Genomic DNA, 19,900 nt, shown 5'->3' on the forward strand with positions numbered 1-19,900 from the left:
CTATTGACGGGTCAGTCAGTCGGTCGGTCACACAGTGACAAGGCCGCACTATTGAGGGGTCAGTCAGTCAGTCGGTCGCACAGTGACAGGGCCGCACTATCGAGGGGTCAGTCGATCACACGGTGACAAGGCCGCACTATCGAGGGGTCAGTCGATCACATGGTGACAGGGCCGCACTATCGAGGGGTCAGTCGGTCACACAGTGATAGGGGCGCACTATCGAGGGGTCAGTCGATCACATGGTGACAGTCTTATTTATATTGGGTTGTGATGTGTTGCAAGGAGACTGGCCTATTTATTACTCACCAGTCCCATGTAAATATCACCCCTGGTTGAACTTAAGCTGGCATCACAGTCACCAACTATTGATGCAGTGAGAGATTGCTGGAGAAGACATACAATGGTGTGGAGTTTCTCTTGGGAACCAGTGTCTGATGGGACAAAGCTAAATCCAGCAGCATAACTATCAGAGGGTCTTCTGATTGGTCCAATTCCAGACATGGAAAGAGCCATCGTCTGCAGCTGAGAGCAGGACCTGTTGCTTCCAGGGGTGCCAGGCATGTCTGGTGACAATGGGCTTTTCTCGATCAGGCTCTGGGACAACACTGTGACCTCGGTGAATAAAGGTCGGCTCCACTCCACCTGCTTCCCCCAACCACGAGCTGGTGTCGTAAATGTGAACTGTCCCATTAAAACCTTCAGAAATGACAAGAACAATCTCAGTAGCTGCACAAATACACCAAATGCCCATGTCAAAGGATATCACCCTTATTGCTCCTGCCCCTTCTCCAACATTCAGCCTTATTAGCATCAAGCATCCAATGCCTGATGTAGAACAGTTAGAGACAACAAACTGCTCTTATTTTCAATTCCCTCCTCATCTCTGGAATTTCCTTTCGCCCAACAACCCTTTGAGATCTTTGTATTCTAATTCTGGCCCCTTGAGTATTTCCAATTTTAATCACTCTGCGATTGGCAGCTGTGTCTTCAGCTGCCTGGATCCCAAGCTCTGGAATTCTCCCTGCCATTGACAAGCAGTGTCCCCCATAACATGCCCCTCAATCTCATGTTTGGTGACCTGCCCAAAGATCTCTCATGGAGGTGTTCAGAGATCTTGGAGGGTTGTGGGAGACTGCAGAGATAGGGAGGGACAACACCAGGGAGGGACCTGAAAACAAGTGAGGAATTATTACTAGAGCCAAGGTGCTTGATGGGTGAAAGGGGATTTGAGTGTGGAGCAGTCAGATATAGAAATAGTGAGAGCGCAGATATTTAACCCCATCCCAGCAACCCCCAAAAGTGGCATTTTGAGTGAGTCACAGTGCACCTTTCTCCAGCCTCAGCACAACTGACGCCCCACCTGGTTACTTGGCTTCTTTACTGTACACCCAAAACCCAGGAAGTGAAAGATTTAAACACAGAGATACTATTTCCTCTGGTCCACTGGAGTACTGAACAAGGGAACAGATCCTTCACGTTCAAGCCAGTCTGCAGCCAGGATTGACTCGAGAAAAGGCTTCCTCTCTCACAGGAGAGGGGGGGGGGGGACATTTGGAATACTCCTCCCTGAAAGGTTCAAGCCTGGAACTCAACTTGATCTAAAAACTGAGATCAGTCACTTGCATTAAAGCGGCACATTAAAAGTTACTAAACCACGCTGAACAAAAGAGTTCAGATCAGCATTAAGTAGTGGAATATGCTGGAATGAAGCAGGAAGATCCTGCTGCTCCTATATGACAGATAGGCCTCTCTCTTCCCCCACACACACACACACCCCCCTCAAATGCCAACATACCTGACACTGCGAGGTGGTCCTGTAGACAGGGTGCCCATGTCAAGCTCAGGCAGTCACTGTTTGGGATAGTGGTGGGTATTGCCAGTTTGGTCAGGCTCAGGGTCCTGCTCAAATCCCGATAATCAGTCAGCACCACTCGGCCGTCTGAGCAGAGTCTAGCCACCTTCCAGTGCCCAGGCGCCCATCCCATTGTCCAATGGCAGCCACCTTCGTCACTCACAGGCACATCAGAGTGTCCAATCAGACTTGAGGGCTGGCGGCTATCAACCAACCATAGACGGCCGTTCAGGGAGCAGAAAGAAAAGATGGAATGATCAAGAAACTCCAGCTCACTGATTGGCTCACAGTCAGCTAGCCCTGAGGAGAGAATCAACACATGTTCCTGTTATTTGGGATCTAGCTTCAAGTGTTCAATCAGGTCACTCCTCAACTCCCTCGCTCTTATTCATTCCCAATGGACCTAAACCCCTTCCCATTCATTCCCACTGGACACATTCCCAATAGATTCAATCCCCTTCCATTTCACTCCTGTATCCAAGGTGACCCAAATGCTTTCCCATTCACTTCCACTGTCACATCCCGGACATCGTCCTTACGGTCTCCACATCCCTGACATATTCAGTTACTGGGATAAATAAATACTCCTTTCAAGTTAAGAGAATTGAGCCTCATTTTGTCTCACCATTTCTCTACCTCAGAGAAATGTCCCCAATGTAAGAATCACCTCTAAATTTCAGTGCTACCAAGTCTGACTGCAGGGGCTGGAGGGAGAGACCTTCCCTGGTCTTATTGCAAATCCTCCATCATGGTAAGCAGGATCATTACAATAATCCTTCGATCTCCTGGGGCACTGCTCCCATTTGATTCTGTAGTCAGCAGGGCCACACCAGTTTTCCCTGGGATATGGTGGCTTGGGATCAGGGAGTCCTATACATCTCCCAAGGAGCTGTGTGACAGAAGTAATTATCAAACAGATGCTATTTGCAGGCACTTTGCATGAGGCGCAGAATTTTTGAGAGATAGAAAGACAGACTCACCTGTGGTAAAAAGAACTTTGTGCGATGCAATTTCCTGGATTGAGAGGTCGCTAACCTTTGAACCGTGGAGCACCCGCGGGGTCGGAGAGCAGACGGCAGAGATTTTTGACCACTGGCTGCCTGGTGTCTGGTACTGGATAGAGTCCACCACGGTGATGGCGTCTGTCACAGGGAGGACAGACAGTTACTGAAACAGAAGGGCATTACTCATCACTGTACAGTGGCTGGTGAGACTGCACCTGGAATACCAAAACCTTGGGACGGTTTCCCATTCAAGTATTTATCCAATTCTCTTTTGAAATAGGGACCCTGCTTCCACCTTTCTGACACTGCACTCCAGCTCGTAACTCCATGTGTTAAAAATAAAATTCTCCTCCTCTCCCTTCCAGTTCTCCTGTCAAATCATTTTCAATCTGCCCCCACCCCTCCCCCCAGAATTTCCAGTAGGCCAGTGGCAAGAGCCATCGTAAACTAATGGGTGCAATTGTTGAAGGACCAAATAGAGCCAGGTGAGTGGAGTCACATTCTTGAAGCTGTCGAGACAAGTCGAATTGGCTGTTAAAAAATAAATCATTCAGGTCCTTGGCTTTATAAATGAACAAAGTCAAGATTCACCTGAAAAAGGAGCAGCGCTCCAAAAGCTTGTGATTTCAAATGAACCGGTTAGACTATACCCTGGTGTGGCCTGACTTTGACTTTGTCCATCCCAGTCCAACACCAGCTCCTCCTCATCATTTATAAATGGAGGCAGAGATTATAAAAGACAAGACTTTGTCCTTAATCTTTGTAAAACAGCAGCAGGCCTCTGCACTCCACTCCAGGCACCACACTTTAGGAAGGATGTTAAGGCCTTAGGGAGGCTGTAGAGGAGGTTTACGAGAGATGAGGGACTTCTGTGAACATGAACCACCTGGAGAAGCTGAGAGTGCTCTCCAATGGGGACACTGTCAAGGGAGTTCACTTTATTTGCAATAAGACCAGGGAAGGTCTCTCCCTCCAGCCCCTGCAGTCAGACTTAGCAGCACTGAAATTTAGAGGTGATTCTTACACTGGGGTCAAGATTCTGAGGTAGAGAAATGGTGAGACTTATTGTTTAAAAGCAGAGAGCAGAGAAGGTCAAGATAAAGACGTACTGAGTTATTCAGAGTTAATAAAAGGTTTTATTGGTGTAAAATGAGGACCAACCAGTTTCAGTTGTCAGAGGACAGACTTATGATGTGAGTTGTGGAATGTGTTCCGAAAGGGCAGATGGAGCAGATTCAATGAGAGTTTTCAAACGGGAGCTGGAGAAATAGTAGAGATGTAAAAAAAACCCAAGGTGCTGGGAAAGAGCAAGTGGAATGAGATGAGTTAGGTAGCTCTCTGAAAGAGCCAGGCCTGGCTTCATGGGGAAAATCGGCAGGCTTGCCGCGTTCTATTCTAGGAAATGTCACAGACAAAAGATCTCAGGCCACAGAGGCCCTCTGCTGGTGATAGAATTAACAGCGAGTGATGCCCAGGGAGCCAGATCAGCAGACCTTCCGTCATTCTCTCCCACACTGCAACAAGCTCGGCACGGGATAACATACCAACATAAGGAATAAGTGTAGAAGGCGGCTATTCAGCTGCTCAAGCCTGCTCCACCATTCAATACGGTCACAGCTGGCCTGATTGTTTCGAATCCCATAACGCTGTCTACCTTCAATAATCCTTAATTCCCTGCAACACCAGAATCTCTCCACCTCCACCTTAAAAACATTCAGTGGCTCCACCGCCTTTCTGTGTCAGAGTTGGAAAGAGCTTCTCTTGATCTTTGCTCTAAATGGGTGCCCCTAATTTTAAAGCCACCCCCCTGGGCTGACCCTTTCGACATCCACCTCGTCATGACCATTCAGGGTCAGATACACTTCAGCCTCACTCTCTAAACTCCAGGGGAAACAAGCTCAGCCTGTCCAACTTTTCCTCAGAAGACAAGCCAATCACTCCAGGCATCAAGCAAGTAAACTTCCTCCAATGCATTTACATTCGTCCTTAAATATAGAGGTCAATAAACTGTACTTAGTATCTGAAATGTGGTCTCACCAATACCAGGGGAAGGATGCATGACTATAGGGAATGAAGTTAATTAGACAGTTCTTTCAAAGGGCTAGCAAAGACACAATGGACAGAATGATCTCCTGACCCATGCACAGTTAAGAAAGGCTGAACATTGAACTAAGTTGCTCAGATCCCAAACCATTGAGTCTAATTCTTTCAACAGCATTCATAACCAGCACCCCCCCCCCCCACCCAAACTCACAATCACTTCCATTCTGAAGGACAAGGGGCAGCAGATACATAGGAACATCACCCCCTGCAAGTTCCCCTCCAAGCCCCTCACCATCCTGACTTGGAAATATATCACCGTTCCTTCAGCGTTACATAATCCTGGAATTCCCTCCCTAAGGAGATTGTGGGTCTGTCTACCACATATAGAGTTATAGGAGCTGTACAGCACGGAAACAGACCATTCAGTCCAACCCGTCCACGCCGACCAAATATCCTAAATTAATCTAGTCTGATTTATCAGCACCCGGCCCATATCCCTCTAAACCCTTCCTATTCATATACCTATCCAGATGGGTTTTAAATGTTGTTATTGTACCAGCCTCCACTACTTTTCTGGCACATTCCATACACGTACCACCTGCTGCATGAAAGAGTTGTCCCTTAGGTCCCTTTTAAGTCTCTCCCCTCTCACCCTAAACCTGTGCCCTCTAGCGTTGGGTTTGCCTACCCTTGGGAAAAGACTTTGCCTATTTACTCTATCCAGGCCCCTCATGATTTTATAAACCTCTATAAGGTCACCCCTCAGCCTCCGACACTCCAGGGAAAACAGCCCCAGCCTGTTCAGCCTCTCCCTGTAGCTCAAACCCTCCAACCCTGGCAACATCTTTATAAATCTTCTCTGAACACTTTCTAATTTAACGACATCTTTCTTATAGCAGGTTGGACTGCAGGGGTTCAAGGAGGCAGCTAACCACCACCTTCTCACAGGATAATTCGTGACATTAAAAAAATGCTGACTGAGATGGATAGGTTTTCCTTGGGTGAGAGTGATCAGCATGTGGGACTAATGTGGGTAAACAGATTTAAGACACTGGTCAAACATGACTACAATGAAGGGACAGAACATTTTCTGGAAGAGGTGTCAGTGAAGGAAGCAGCTGGCCCCAGAATTTAACACTCTGCCTGCTCCGTCCATGCCAGTGAAGAGCTGAGAGTACAGGAGAGGCTCTAAACCGTAATCAGACCCACGGTATCAGCCCTTGCCTTAGTGTAAACCCCTGCACAACAGGATTAAGAACACGATGTAATGATTCACTAACCGCTCTCATCTGTTGCCAAGCGCCAGACCTGTAGCAAGGTATCAGGTGGTCCACTGCTCACCAACAGGCTGTAGGGAAAGAATTAAAGCCCTAAATACAACATTTACAACATAGCTAAAGGCCAATTTGGCAAAACCAGCATTTATGCTCAATACTAGCTTCCTCCAAACCCCTCTCCATCTTACCATGTCCTTTTATTCCTTCCTGCCCTATGAGTTTACACAGCTTCCCCTGAATCACATTTATATTGTGGATTGAAATAGAAGCAAGTACAGAGAGAGCAGGCGGTACAGAGCTGGCATTGTAAGACAACAGGATTATTTAATGGTCTCATAGTGAAGGCATCCTCAGTATCAGTGATCATAACAATACTGAATTTTGATTTTCCGTTCACAGGTGAAAAGAATAGATCTTTAAAAAATTTGTCATGAGGATGAGGATGTCGCTGGTGAGACCAGCCTTTATTGCCCATCTCTAATTGCCCAGAGGGCAGTTCAGACTCAGCCACATTGCTGTGGGGCTACAGTCCCATGTGGGTCAAACTGGGTAAGGATGGCAGTTTCCTTCCCTAAACTTCACATTAGTGGACCAGATGGAGTTTTTAAACAATGGATTCATAGCCATCGCCCCTGCCTGAATCAACGATCACCAATAATCTGGCTGGGTTCATGATGCATGACTATAGGGAATGAAGTTAATTAGACAGTTCTTTCAAAGGGCTAGCAAAGACACAATGGACAGAATGATCTCCTGACCCATGCACAGTTAAGAAAGGCTTCACATTGAACTAAGTTGCTCAGATCCCAAACCATTGAGTCTAATTCTTTCAACAGTATTCATAACCAGCACCCCCCCCCCACTACCCAAACTCACAATCACTTCCATTCTGAAGGACATGGGGCAGCAGATACATGGGAACACCACCCCTGCAGGTTCCCCTCCAAGCCCCTCACCATCCTGACTTGGAAATATATCACCGTTCCTTCAGCGTCACATAATCCTGGAGGGAGATTGTGAATTAAGGAGAATCCAAAGGGTTTTTACAAATATGTTAAGGACAAAAGGGTAACCAGGGAGAGAATAGGGCCCCTCAAAGATCAGCAAGGCGGCCTTTGTGTGGAGCCGCAGGAGATGGGGGAGATACTAAATGAGTATTTTGCATCAGTATTTACTGTGGGAAAGGATATGGAAGATATAGGCTGTAGGGAAATAGATGGTGACATCTTGCAAAATGTCCAGATTACAGAGGAGGAAGTTCTGGATGTCTTGAAAAGGGTAAAGGTGGATAAATCCCCAGGATCTGATCACGTGTACCCGAGAACTTTGTGGGAAGCTAGAGAAGTGATTGCTGGGCCTCTTGCTGAGATATTTGTATCATCGATAGTCACAGGTGAGGTGCCGGAAGACTGGAGGTTGGCAAACGTGGTGGCACTGTTTAAGAAGGGCGGTAAAGACAAGCCAGGGAACTATAGAACAATGAGCCTGACCTCGGTGGTGGGCAAGTTGTTGGAGGGAATCCTGAGGGACAGGATGTACATGTATTTGGAAAGGCAAGAACTGATTAGGGATAGTCAACATGGCTTTGTGGGTGGGAAATCATGTCTCACAAACTTGATTGAGTTTTTTTGAAGAAGTAACAAAGAAAATTGATTAGGGCAGAGCAGTAGATGTGATCTACATGGACTTCAGTAAGGCGTTCGACAAGGTTCCCCATGGGAGACTGATTAGCAAGGTTAGATCTCATGGAATACAGGGAGAACTAGCCATTTGGATACAGAACTGGCTCAAAGGTAGAAGACAGAGGGTGGTGGTGGAGGGTTGTTTTTCAGACTGGAGGCCTGTGACTAGTGGAGTGCCACAAGGATCGGTGCTGGGCCCTCTACTTTTTGTCATTTACATAAATGATTTGGATGCGAGCATAAGAGGTACAGTTAGTAAGTTTGCAGATGACACCAAAATTGGAGGTGTAGTGGACAGCGAAGAGGGTTACCTCAGATTACAACACGATCTGGACCAGATGGGCCAATGGGCTGAGAAGTGACAGATGGAGTTTAATTCAGATAAATGCGAGGTGCTGCATTTTGGGAAAGCAAATCTTAGCAGGACTTATATACTTAATGGTAAGGTTCTAGGGAGCGTTGCTGAACAAAGAGACCTTGGAGTGCAGGTTCATAGCTCCTTGAAAGTGGAGTCGCAGATAGATAGGATAGTGAAGGCGGCGTTTGGTATGCTTTCCTTTATTGGTCAGAGTATTGAGTACAGGAGTTGGGAGGTCATGTTGCGGCTGTACAGGACATTGGTTAGGCCACTGTTGGAATACTGCGTGCAATTCTGGTCTCCTTCCTATTGGAAGGATGTTGTGAAACTTGAAAGGGTTCAGAAAAGATTTACAAGGATGTTGCCAGGGTTGGAGGATCTGAGCTACAGGGAGAGATTGAATAGGCTGGGGCTGTTTTCTCTGGAGCGTCAGAGACTGAGGGGTGATCTTATAAAGGTTTACAAAATTATGAGGGGCATCGATAGGATAAATAGGCAAAGTCTTTTCCCTGAGGTCAGGGAGTCCAGAACTAGAGGGCATAGGTTTAGGGTGAAAGTGGAAAGATATAAAAGAGACCTAAGGGGCAACTTTTTCACACAGAGGGTGGTACGTGTACGGAATGAGCTGCCAGAGGAAGTGGTGGAGGCTGGTACAATTGCAACATTTAAGAGGCATTTGGATGGGTATATGAATAGGAAGAGTTTGGAGGGATATGGGCCGGGTGCTGGCAGTGGGACTAGATTGGGTTGGGATATCTGGTCAGCATGGACGAGTTGGACCAAAGAGTCCGTTTCTGTGCTGTACATCTCTATGACTCTATAACAGTATTCCGATCATTCACGTTCAAGACCTACCTGGTCCCCACCACATGTTTCAGGTTGTAAATGGGCCTCTGTGAGAAGCCACCATGTTTCACTGTGAAGTCTCTTTCTGGGCAAAGTCCCTGCAGGTGAAAAGATAGAGGGTAAAACTCAGAGGGAAATCCCCTTTCCTGATTGCCCTCCCACCCCTTCCCTCCAAGAGAATCCCAACAGTGAGGGAACAGAAGCAGCAATGGAGATGAAGGTGTCAGTTCTTGCCAGATAAAGATGAACAAGGATCAGCTGTCAGACCTTCACCCTCCTGGGAGGGTAGGTCTCACGTGGTGCACTCATGACCCTTGCTGACCCTGAGAACAGATATTAGGGATTGAATCAATTACTCACGTAGGGCAGCGATGAAACATGAGTCCATCCATAACAATAAAAGAATGAGGAGCAGGTGAAGGCCACTCAGCCCATACAGTCTGTGCCACCATTTGGCTGATCTCAACTTCACCCTCCTGGCTGTGCTCCATAACCTTTCAACCCATTGGTAATTAAAAATCTATCTCCTTTGCAAATTTATCAGCGTCCCCCACATCCTGGGGTAGTGAGTTCCACGGACTCATGACCCTTTGAGAGTGAAAGTTCTCATCTGTTTTAAATCTGTTGACCCTTATCATAAAACTATGACCTCTCATTCTAGATTGGCCCATATAAGGAAACACTTTTCTATTTATTAATCCAATACATACTTCAATGAAATCTCCCCTCATCCTTATACACTCTAGTATAAATACACCTAAACTGCTTAATCCCTCTTAAGACAAACCTGGAATCAACCCAACGGCTACCATTCCCTGATTTCCTCTGTCCCAGCATCTACACTAATACAATTCTCAATCTACAGTCTAAAGGTGAATGGGCAGCACTTACTGAACACTGCTAAGTGTGCTAATGGCTACACTAACAATTAATGAAGATAATGAGTTGAGCTTGTAACATGGCTAATCTATACTTGCTGGAAGTTGCATAGTTCATATACAGAGACCCATTCTCTACAATCAAGAGGAATACACTCAAGACTTGTGCCTTATTTGAATAACCTGGGAGCCCAGGGAGTCTGTCTTTCCCCATTGCTTTCTCCATGGCAATCACAGTCAACCTTCTGATCAATTAGGCCTTTCCTGAAGAAGGGCGAATGCCCGAAACGTCGATTCTCCTGTTCCCTGGATGCTGCCTGACCAGCTGCGCTTTTCCAGCAACACATTTCCATTTCTGATCAATTATCCCCTTTCCTCGTGTAGTAGGAATTGCTTTAATGGTTTGGACATTGACACGCTCATATCTGTCCCGATGAGTGATAGTAACATACTTCACTTCAGTGAGCTTTCCTGTTGATTCTGAATGAAGTTCAATAACTCACTCTTCAATTACACAGTCACCTGGTTTCCTTTAGCACAGAGTTTCTCAGGGAGTGAAAGCTCCAGGATTTCATTCTTCTTGCCCATATTGTATCCAGCGACACAGATACCTACCAAACAGGGAAGGACGAGATTCAAAGTACTAAGTAACACTGGTATTGCACCAGACAATGCGTGCACACTGCCATAGTAATATTAACACCTCCAGGCCTTCGATTAATTAAAAGGACTAGGATATGTGGACACTAAAGCAAGCAGCAGATAGAGCCATAGAGCTCTACAGCATGGAAACAGACCCTTCGCTCCAACTAGTCCTTGCCAACCAGATATGCTAAATTAATCTAGTCCCATCTGCCAGCACTTGACCCATATCCCTCCGATCCCTTCCTAATTGGATGCCATTAAATGCTGTAATTGTACCAGCTTCCACTCCTTCCTCTGGCAGCACATTCCTACACCGTGTGAAAAGGTTGCCCCTTGGGTCCCTTTTAAATCTTTCCTCTATCACTTATAACAAAAACCTATCTCAGATTTATGCCCTCTAGTTCTGGACTTCCTTACCCCAGGGAAAAGACCTTGGTTGATAACCGTATCCATGCCCCTCATGATTTTATAAACCTCTACAAGGTCACCCCTCAGCCTCCGATGCTCCAGGGAAAACAGCCCCAGTCTATTCAGCCTCTCCCTATAGCTTAGATCCTCCAACCCTGGCAACATCCTTGTAAATCTTTTCTGAACCCTTTCAAGTTTCACAACATCTTTCCAATAGGAAGGAAATCAGATTTGAACGCAATATTCTAAAAGTGGCCTAACCAATGTCCTGTACAGCTGCAACGTGACCTCCCAACTTCTATATTCAATGTACTGACCAATAAAGGAAAGCATACCAAATACATTTGTCATTATCCTATCTACCTGCAACTCACTTTAAAGGAGCTATGAACCTGCAGTCCAAGGTCTCTGTTCAGCAACACTCCCCAGAACCTTACCATTAAGTGTATAAGTCCTGCTAAGATTTGCTTTCCCAAAATGCAGCACCTCGCACTTATCTGAATTAAACTTATCTGCCACTCCTTGACCCAGTCGCTCATCTGATCTAGGTCCCATTTTACTCTGAGCTAACTTTCTTCGCTGTCCACTACACCTCCAATTTTGATGTCATCTGCAAATTTACCTACTATACCTCCTACGTTAACATTCAAATCAATTATATAAAGGACGAAAAGCAGTGCACAGCAGTAACTAACGTCTGTTTCTCCAGTTCTTTCTCTAATATAATATGGTTTCAACATGTTCACATGACATTCCCGATACCTTTTTTCTCCTAGTGAGTTTTGAGAAGATTTGTAGCGCAGTTCTTTCAAACTCAACACAATTCTGTCCTGGTTCCTTCTTTGTGTTTCTGAACCACTGTCTATATGCTTCTGGTACCAATTCATAAGCTTTTAAAATAGCCTCCTCATAATCTCTTGACCCCTCATCTGACAGCGCGGCAAATACCTCACTAGCTCTGCCTACCAATTTAGTCTGAACTAGCGTTACCCATAAACCCTCAGACCACTCCATCTGCCTAGTCAGTTTTTCAAATGAAATAAAGAAGGCTTCAATATCTTCCTCATCAAAAAGTTTTGATCAAAAAGGCAGAGTTTTGATTTATTTGTTTATATCACCACCTTCTTTTTTAATCTCCATCCTGTTAACTTGACTTTGCTGACTAAGTTGCAGTTTTCAAGTTCAAATTCTCTCTTTTTGCTCAGCTAAGAACCTTCCCTCTCTTTCTTTTTCCTCTCTCTCTCTCTCTTCCTCTCTCCCTTTATCTTCTAACTCCATTTTCTTCAATGTTTTTCTACCTCTCTTGCCCTTGCCTGTTTCTCTCTGATACCCCTAAAGTATTTGAGTAATTCCTTCACAATTTCAGCTTTTCTTGTTCTTGGTTAAACCCAAATCGAACTTCTTTGCTAATTCTAAAAGCATGGACATTTTTCCTTCATTGTACATTTCTTGACAAATTTGAGAATCATCTTCAAATCCCAGAACCTTTTTTGCAATTTTAAGTGCCATCTCTCTCACTTTTAATTTAATCAACCACAAGGCACTAAAATTAAACAAATTGTCTCACCTACGTTTTATTTAAAGATCTAGGAAACTAATCTGCAAATGTTTAAATCTGCTGGGATTTTTCATACCCCAAATCTATTCAAATCTGAATAAACCAGTTCAAATCCCAACAACAAGCCCCTAAACTGTTACCTTTAAGACAGCTATTCTCCAGGCAGTCTGTACATTTCGTTTGCTTGGCAATTCTCCCAAATATTCAATTTTCCCCGGTCTTATACTGCCAAAGCATCGGATTGTGTCATTGGCATTTAAGATTGTCAATATACTAAATTCAAACTTGATTGGACTTTGTTTTTAGGGGGTATATTTTAAACTGATTGCCATGGAGACAAAAACAGATTCAAATTAAGCCAACCAGATACCCCAATGGCTTGACCACATGTTACATTATATCTTATTCAGAACTCGATGCTGTCAGGTAGTTCTAACTGCTTTCAACTCTCCCAAAGGTACAGTGCACATATATCTTCATAACACTTCTAAATCAGAAGAATACTAAATTAGTTTCTATTTTGCATTTTCATAATTTAACTCTTTCAAATCCCAATGAAGATCAGATACTGTTTTGGAAAATGGATCTATTATATAAACACATTCAGAGAAAAATGCAAACCAACATACTTCTATCCTGAATCCATTCTATAACGCGTGTTGGTTGCTGAAGTTCAAACACATGAAGGTCATTGTACCTGATACAAACAGACAGAATATGGTGATTCACACTATCGTAATGTAAGGCACTTCAATCTCAACTTACATTTAAAACGTAGAACAAACTGCTCCAGAAGAGTAAATAACAGATAAAATGTGACACCAAAATATATAACAAAAAATGATCAAAAAGCTCACTCTAACAGAAAAGAAGCATCTAAAAACCATCATTTCATTTCACAGCCTCATCCCACTATCCTGGTTTAACTGGAGGCAATGCTACTTCATAATTCACTGTTTCCACATCGCAGTCCCAGTTGGGAGTCAGCTGGTGTCTGAGGCAGAGTGACACAAGATGACCTTAGGTGTGCCCTCATGCCAGGGACCAGAGAGACAACACAAGACCGAAGGGTGTGTTGCTGGAAAAGCACAGCTGGTCAGGCAGCAACCAAGGAGCAGGAGAGTCGACGTCATCAGAAACATTGAATCTCCTGCTCCTAGGACGCTGCCTGACCAGCTGTGCTTTTCCAGCACCACACTCTTCAATGCTGCAGTCTCGTTTTCTCCTAGAAAACACCAGACCCTCCAGAATACCCCTATTTTCCCGATGCCCCATCTATCATCCCATCCAGAATACTTTCCACCCCTAGCACCCTATAGATCACACTGACCCACCCCATGAATTATCCCCATCCCTTTCAGAGGGATACATACAACATTTCACCTTCATGTCACACTGCACCTGCCCCCCCCCCCACCCCAAGAGAGCTGGGGAAAATAACATTTGAAAAGACACATTTTAATTTAGACTAAATAAATTAATTTCTTTCAAAAGTACACTGAAGGTTTTCAAAAGGAGGGATGGCAGGGCAGCTCAGCTCAGTCCCGCATGTTACACAAACTGCTGTAAGCGGGAAATCTTAGATGTTCCTAGCAATCAGGACAACTACATCTGCAGGAAGTGCCAATAGTTTGAGCACAAATGTTTGGAGGTTTGGAGGCACAGCAATATGTCAGCATAGCTGGGAGTTACATGGAGAGCACATTTTCAGACATGACCACCCTACATTGTAAGGAAATGCAATAAGAGAAGGAATGGGTGATGGTCAATCAGAAAAGGGGAGGGAACGAGGTAGTCAGTGAAGCCCCAGATTGCACCTCACTCAACAATGGATTTTCTGTGTTGGAGAAATGATGAGAGCGATGGTTCTTCTGAGGAGTGCAGCCAAAACCCAGCAGCACAGGGTGGGAGCAGAAAGACATGGTGAACAATAATGATGAGAAATTCAATAGAGATACAGACAAATGTTTCTGCAGCCACAGGCACAACTCAGAGATGGTGTGTTACGTTGCTGGGGCCATGGTCAAGGTCATCACTGAACAGCTGTAGAGCATGTAGAGGCAGGGCAATCATTCAGAGATTGTGGTTCTTGTTGGGACAAACAATGTATGTTAGACAGGGGAGTGAGGTCCTGCAGCAAGAATTTGGGGAGCTAGGTAGCACATTAAAAAGCAGGACATCAAAAGTTCTTTCTCTGGATTACTCCCAGTTCTAGTGCAGATACAGCCAGGATAACTGGGTTGGTTTCTGGGGAAGATGGTGCCAGTGCTGAAAATGTGTTGCTGGAAAAGCGCAGCAGGTCAGGCAGCGTCCAAGGAACAGGAGAATCAACGTTTCAGGCATAAGCCCTTCTTCAGGAACACATTTTCAGCTCTGATCTCCAGCATCTGCAGCCCTCACTTTCTCCTTAAAGATGGTGCCAGTACCAGGATTACACCTTGAACAGACCAACATCCCTGTGTTTGGGGTGAGAGTAGGGGTGCTGTTTGCTAGTGCAGGCGGTGGTAGTTTAAACGAATTTGCAGGGGGGGGGGGGGGGAGATAGGACGCAAGTGGAGGTACAGCCGAGCTGGGTGTACAGGGAAATCGAGAGTGGGGCACTGGAAAAAGCAGGAGGAGAAAGTGAGGTCTGCAGATGCTGGAGATCAGAGCTGGAAATGTGTTGCTGGAGAAGTGCAGCAGGTCAGGCAGCATCCAAGGAACAGGAGAATCGACGTTTCGGGCAAAGCCCTTCCTCAGACGGAGAAGAGGAGCCAAGTCAGTCTAGAAGGCAGTATAAAGTACAGTCACGTTAAAGCACAAGGCAGGACGGCATGTTGTTTTAATGTCAGTAAAGCAGATGCACTGAGGGGATTGGGAACGCGGAGAGCAGTGAGAGGACGGCAATGAGGGAGGAGTGACGTGAGGGATCGGCCGGAGGGATGGGTCCCTGAGGAAGTGACTCTGACTCAGGCCGCACGCGGAGGGAGAACCGCCCACCCTCCCGGGGCTGACGGCCCATCGGTCAGAGACAGGGAACCCCAACAAGGTTCGGGCAAAGCAATCGGCCCAGGAGGAGTCTCCGCCTCGGGCCCCCTCACCCCCCTCCCGGCCCCCTCGGTCCCTCACCCGCCCCCGGTCCCCTCACAGTCTCAGAGACTCCAACATCCAAACGTCCCAATCGCTCTCATCCTCCGCCGCCGCCATCTTCGCGTCTCCACAGCAACGCTCACTTCCGGCGCCCGACGTTACGTCACTTCCGAATCACTTCCCGCCTTTTCCAAGACGAACACACCAATCTAATTATATTTTTTTTTCCCGGCGGGAGGAACCGGCCGCCCCACAAACTGAAACACCCGAACCAGGAAATGAAATCCATCCGAATTTCGGCTGTTTCTGTGACGCAGTGACGGCGCAGGGGTATGGCGTCACAGGAATATAACTACGCCAGACCCCCGTGTTATTTAATTATTTATTTAAGAATCACCACCTCTTCTGTCAACCAACGAAATGTTCATTATATCTTAAATAAACTGTTCAGGAAAATAAATAAATCGACGGTTGGGGTGAAAAGTAACACCCAACGGTTACGTCACTTCCGTGTTTGTTTTTTTATAACTTCTCACCAAATTATTATTATTATTATTATGTATCCCGTTCCTGGAATTATTTTCACGTCAATCAGAAGCGGATTTCTTGTCAAATGCCTTTTGTACGGTTACTTTTCCGTGGCTGCGGACCTTTGATGGATCGGCGGGTACCGGCCAATAACAGTGCTGTTGCTAGGGGGCGGCTGAGGAAGGCGGGCCCACTGTGTGAAATACGCCTCCCAGCGGCTGGCTGAGCAGCTCTGGTTCCGTGGTGTAATGGTTAGCACTCTGGACTCTGAATCCAGCGATCCGAGTTCAAATCTCGGCGGAACCTGACCACTCCCCCTTTTTTTAAATGTTCCAGGGTCTCCATCATCCTCCCAATGCTCAGACCTGGGGACAGGTGCTCCCCAACTCAAGGCAAGACAGGTTTTCCAATTGTGTAGCGCCTATTACTACCTCGCGGCTGTGTCCCAAAGAGCCCCACAGCTGGAAAGAAAAGGCGTCCAGCCAAATCCAACTTTACAGTCCTCCCGTCCTGTGGGATTGCAGCAGGCCATTCTGTCCATCGAGTGGCATAAGCTAGCGTTCCCTTCCCCGTGTGCCTGAACACCATTACTACCCGAATAACCACCCAATGTAAACAATTCAGACATTGTTGGAGAACCTCAGCAGATCAGGCGGCTCCTGTGGGTAGAAAAGCAGAGTCAAAGCCCTGACCGCAGGACGCCTGGAGGAAGAACACCTCATCGTCCGCCACGGGACCCCGCAACCCCAGGGCATCAATGTGGATTTCACCAGGTTCCTCATCTCCCCTCCCCCCCCCCACCTCATCCCAGATCCGACCTTCCAACTCGGCACCACCCTCTTGACCTATCCGACCTGTCCATCGTCCTTCCCACCTATCTGCTCCACCCTCCACTCCGACCTATTACCTTCACCCCCAACTTCATCTACCTAGCACATTCTCAGCAACCTTCCACCCAGCCCCACCCTCCTCCCATTTATCTCTCAGCCCCCTTGGGCTACCCCCTCATTCCTGATGAAGAGCTAATGCTTGAAACATTGACTCTCCTGCTCCTCGGATGTTGCCTGACCTGCTGTGCTGTTCCAGCACCACACTCTTCGACTCTGATCTCCAGGCACCTGGAGTTCTCACTTTCTCCTCAATCTATCTCCTGTGTGTTCATTAACCTATGTTGGCCCTGGTCAAGAAAGGACTTCTATCTCTGAACTCTCCACCAGCCCTCCAAGATTGATTGATTGATTTATTTATTGTCACGTGTATCGAAGAACATTGAAAAGCTTTGTTTACATGCAATACAGGCAGATCATTCGTAAGCAAGGATGTAAATCAAAGGATTTAGACAGAGGCTTACAAGAGAGTGTACAAGAGAGATCAACATTAGCAAGATCAGCATTATTTGAGGCTACAGAGTCCATTCATCAAATTAATAACAGCTGTGATGAAGGTGTTCCTGGACCTGCTGGTGCAAGTGTTCAAGCTTCTCCCTGACGGAAGAGGTTATAGAGAGCATTGTTGGAGTGAGATGGGTCTTTACTGATGTAGGCAGCTTCTTCCGCAGCACCAAGCCATGTAAATAGAGTCCGTGGATAGAAGGTTGGCTTCTGTGATGGTCTGGGCTATGCACACAGCCTTCTGTAGTTTCTTATGGTCCTGGGAAGAGCAGTTGCTGTACCAGGCTGTTACCCGGACTGCAATGGTGCACCTGCAGAAGTTGCTGAGGGTCCTTATGGACAACGCTGAGTTTCCTGAGCCGCCTGAGGAAGGAGAGGTGTTGTTCTGCTTTCCTGACCATCGCATCTACATGGGAATCCAGGATGTTACCTAATTCCAATTCTGACCTCTCGTGCATCACCATTCAGCTGCTTGGATCCCAAGCTCCAGCATACGCTCCCCGAACCCTTCCCCCTCCCTCCCCTCCTCCTTCCTGCCCTCCCCCTCCCTCCCCGAACCCCTCCCCTTCCCCTCCCTCCCCTTTCCCTCCCTCCCCTCTCCCTCCCCTCCCTCCCTAAACCCCTCCCCGAACATCTCCCCCTCCCTCCCCTCCCCTTCCCCTCCCCTCCCCTTTCCCTCCCTCCCCTCTCCCTCCCTCCCCGAACATCTCCCCCTCCCTCCCCGAACATCTCCCCCTCCCTCCCCTCCCCTCCCCTCACCCTCCCTCCCCTCTCCCTCCCCTCCCTCCCTAAACCCCTAGCCCCCTCCCTCCCCGAAACCCTCCCCCTCCCTCCCCTCTCCCTCCCCTCCCTTCCCGAACTCTTCCTTCCATCTCCGTCCCCTCCCTCCCTGAACCCCTCCCCCTCCACTCCCCTCCCCTCCCCCTCCCCCCTACCTTCCCTTCTCCTCCATCTCCTCCCCCTCCCCCTCTCCCTCCCCTTCCCCTTCCCCTCCATCTCCTCCCCCTCCCCCTCCCTCCTTTAGTGCAGTTCCTACCTGCTTCATATCAAGCCTTCGGTCATGTGTCCTAACACCATCCCGTGGGGTTCAGTGTCCTGCTTTGTTTTATAATACACTTGCCGCCTTTGAGACCTTTCAACATTGTTAAAAGGTTCACTTTATTTATTCATTCATGGAATGTGAGTGCCAGTGACGAGGCCAACATCTATTTCCCATCTCTCCTTTTATCTTTTATGTATTGACTTGTTGGACATGGGTGTCACTGGCCTGACCAATTGCCCAGAGAGCAGTTAAGGGTCACCCACATTGCTGTGGGTCACATGTCGGCCAGACCAGGTAAGGACGGCAGATTTCCTTCGCTAAAAGACATTAGTGACCCAGATGGGCTTTTCCAATATTGACGATGGTTACTAAAATAACTCCACAGAGGCCGCTATCCCATCACCAAGTCACTCTTTATTTATACACAGTCTTTATCATACTACCTCAGACAGAGCCAGCTCTCAGAGCGTCAGTATCTCAATGTTTCAGACAATTGGCCTGGGGTCCCAGGTTAGTATGAGCACTAGGACACCACCTCTGACAAATATGGGCTATACAAATGCAAACGGTGCGTGTATGGAATGAGCTGCCAGAGAAAGTGGGAGAACATGAGGACGGCAGATGCTGGAGATCAAAGTTGAAAGTATGTGATGTTGGAAAAGCACAGCAGGTCAGGCAGCATCCGAGGAGCTGGAGAGTCGACGTTCTGGGCTGGAGCTCTTCATCAGGAATGAGGCTGGGAGCCTCGGGGTGGAGAGATAAATGGGAGGGGGGTGCAATAGGTGGATGGAGGTGGGGGGAGGGGAAATGAGGAAACTGGTGAAGTCCACGTTGATGCCCTGGGGTTGAAGAGTTCCGAGGCGGAAGATGAGGCGTTCTTCCTCCAGGCGTCAGGTGGAGAACATCTCCAGGACACCCGCTCCATAGCCCAACATTTCAACTACCTCCCCCACCCCACTCCGCCGGGGAAATGCAGGTCCTGGGTGTCCTCCATCGCCACTCCCTCCCCCCACCTTACCCCAGTGCCAACCTTCGAGCTCAGCACTGTCCCCATGACCTGTCCCACCTTCCTTCCCACCAATCCGCTCCACCCTCCTCTCCAATCTATCACCTTCACCCTCCCCTCCATCCACCTATTGTACTCTTAGCTACCTTCTCCCCCAGCCCCACCCCTTCCCATTTATCTCTCCATCCCCTCGACTCCCAGCCTCATTCCTGATGAAGGGCTTTTGCCCGAAACGTCAATTCTCCTGCTCCTTGGATGCTACATGAGCTACCAGAGGAAGTGGTGGAGGCTGGTACAATTACAACGTTTAAAA

General features: G+C 47.2%; 1 protein-coding gene and 1 non-coding gene across 2 annotated transcripts; one reads left to right on the forward strand and one right to left on the reverse strand.

Moving 5' to 3' along the window:
- Positions 1-320: 320 nt before the first annotated feature.
- wdr73 (WD repeat domain 73) lies at positions 321-15,784 on the reverse strand. The gene is made up of 8 exons (XM_043692562.2): positions 15,679-15,784; positions 13,181-13,248; positions 10,463-10,551; positions 9,072-9,160; positions 6,180-6,247; positions 2,833-2,994; positions 1,796-2,152; positions 321-696 (listed from the first exon to the last, which is right to left on the reverse strand). Exons 1-8 carry the CDS (start codon positions 15,735-15,737, stop codon positions 467-469), a joined length of 1,122 nt encoding a protein of 373 aa, XP_043548497.2. The 5' UTR covers positions 15,738-15,784; the 3' UTR covers positions 321-466.
- A 598-nt stretch (positions 15,785-16,382) lies between these two features.
- trnaq-cug (transfer RNA glutamine (anticodon CUG)) lies at positions 16,383-16,454 on the forward strand. Its single transcript has one exon. It is a non-coding gene; the product is annotated as a tRNA-Gln (tRNA).
- The last annotated feature ends 3,446 nt before the right edge of the window (positions 16,455-19,900 follow it).

This window comes from Chiloscyllium plagiosum, unplaced genomic scaffold (genome assembly GCF_037043375.1).
Source record: "Chiloscyllium plagiosum isolate Xiang-an unplaced genomic scaffold, Cpla_swu_hap1 HiC_scaffold_6, whole genome shotgun sequence".
In the NCBI taxonomy this organism is placed as follows: Eukaryota; Metazoa; Chordata; class Chondrichthyes; order Orectolobiformes; family Hemiscylliidae; genus Chiloscyllium; species Chiloscyllium plagiosum.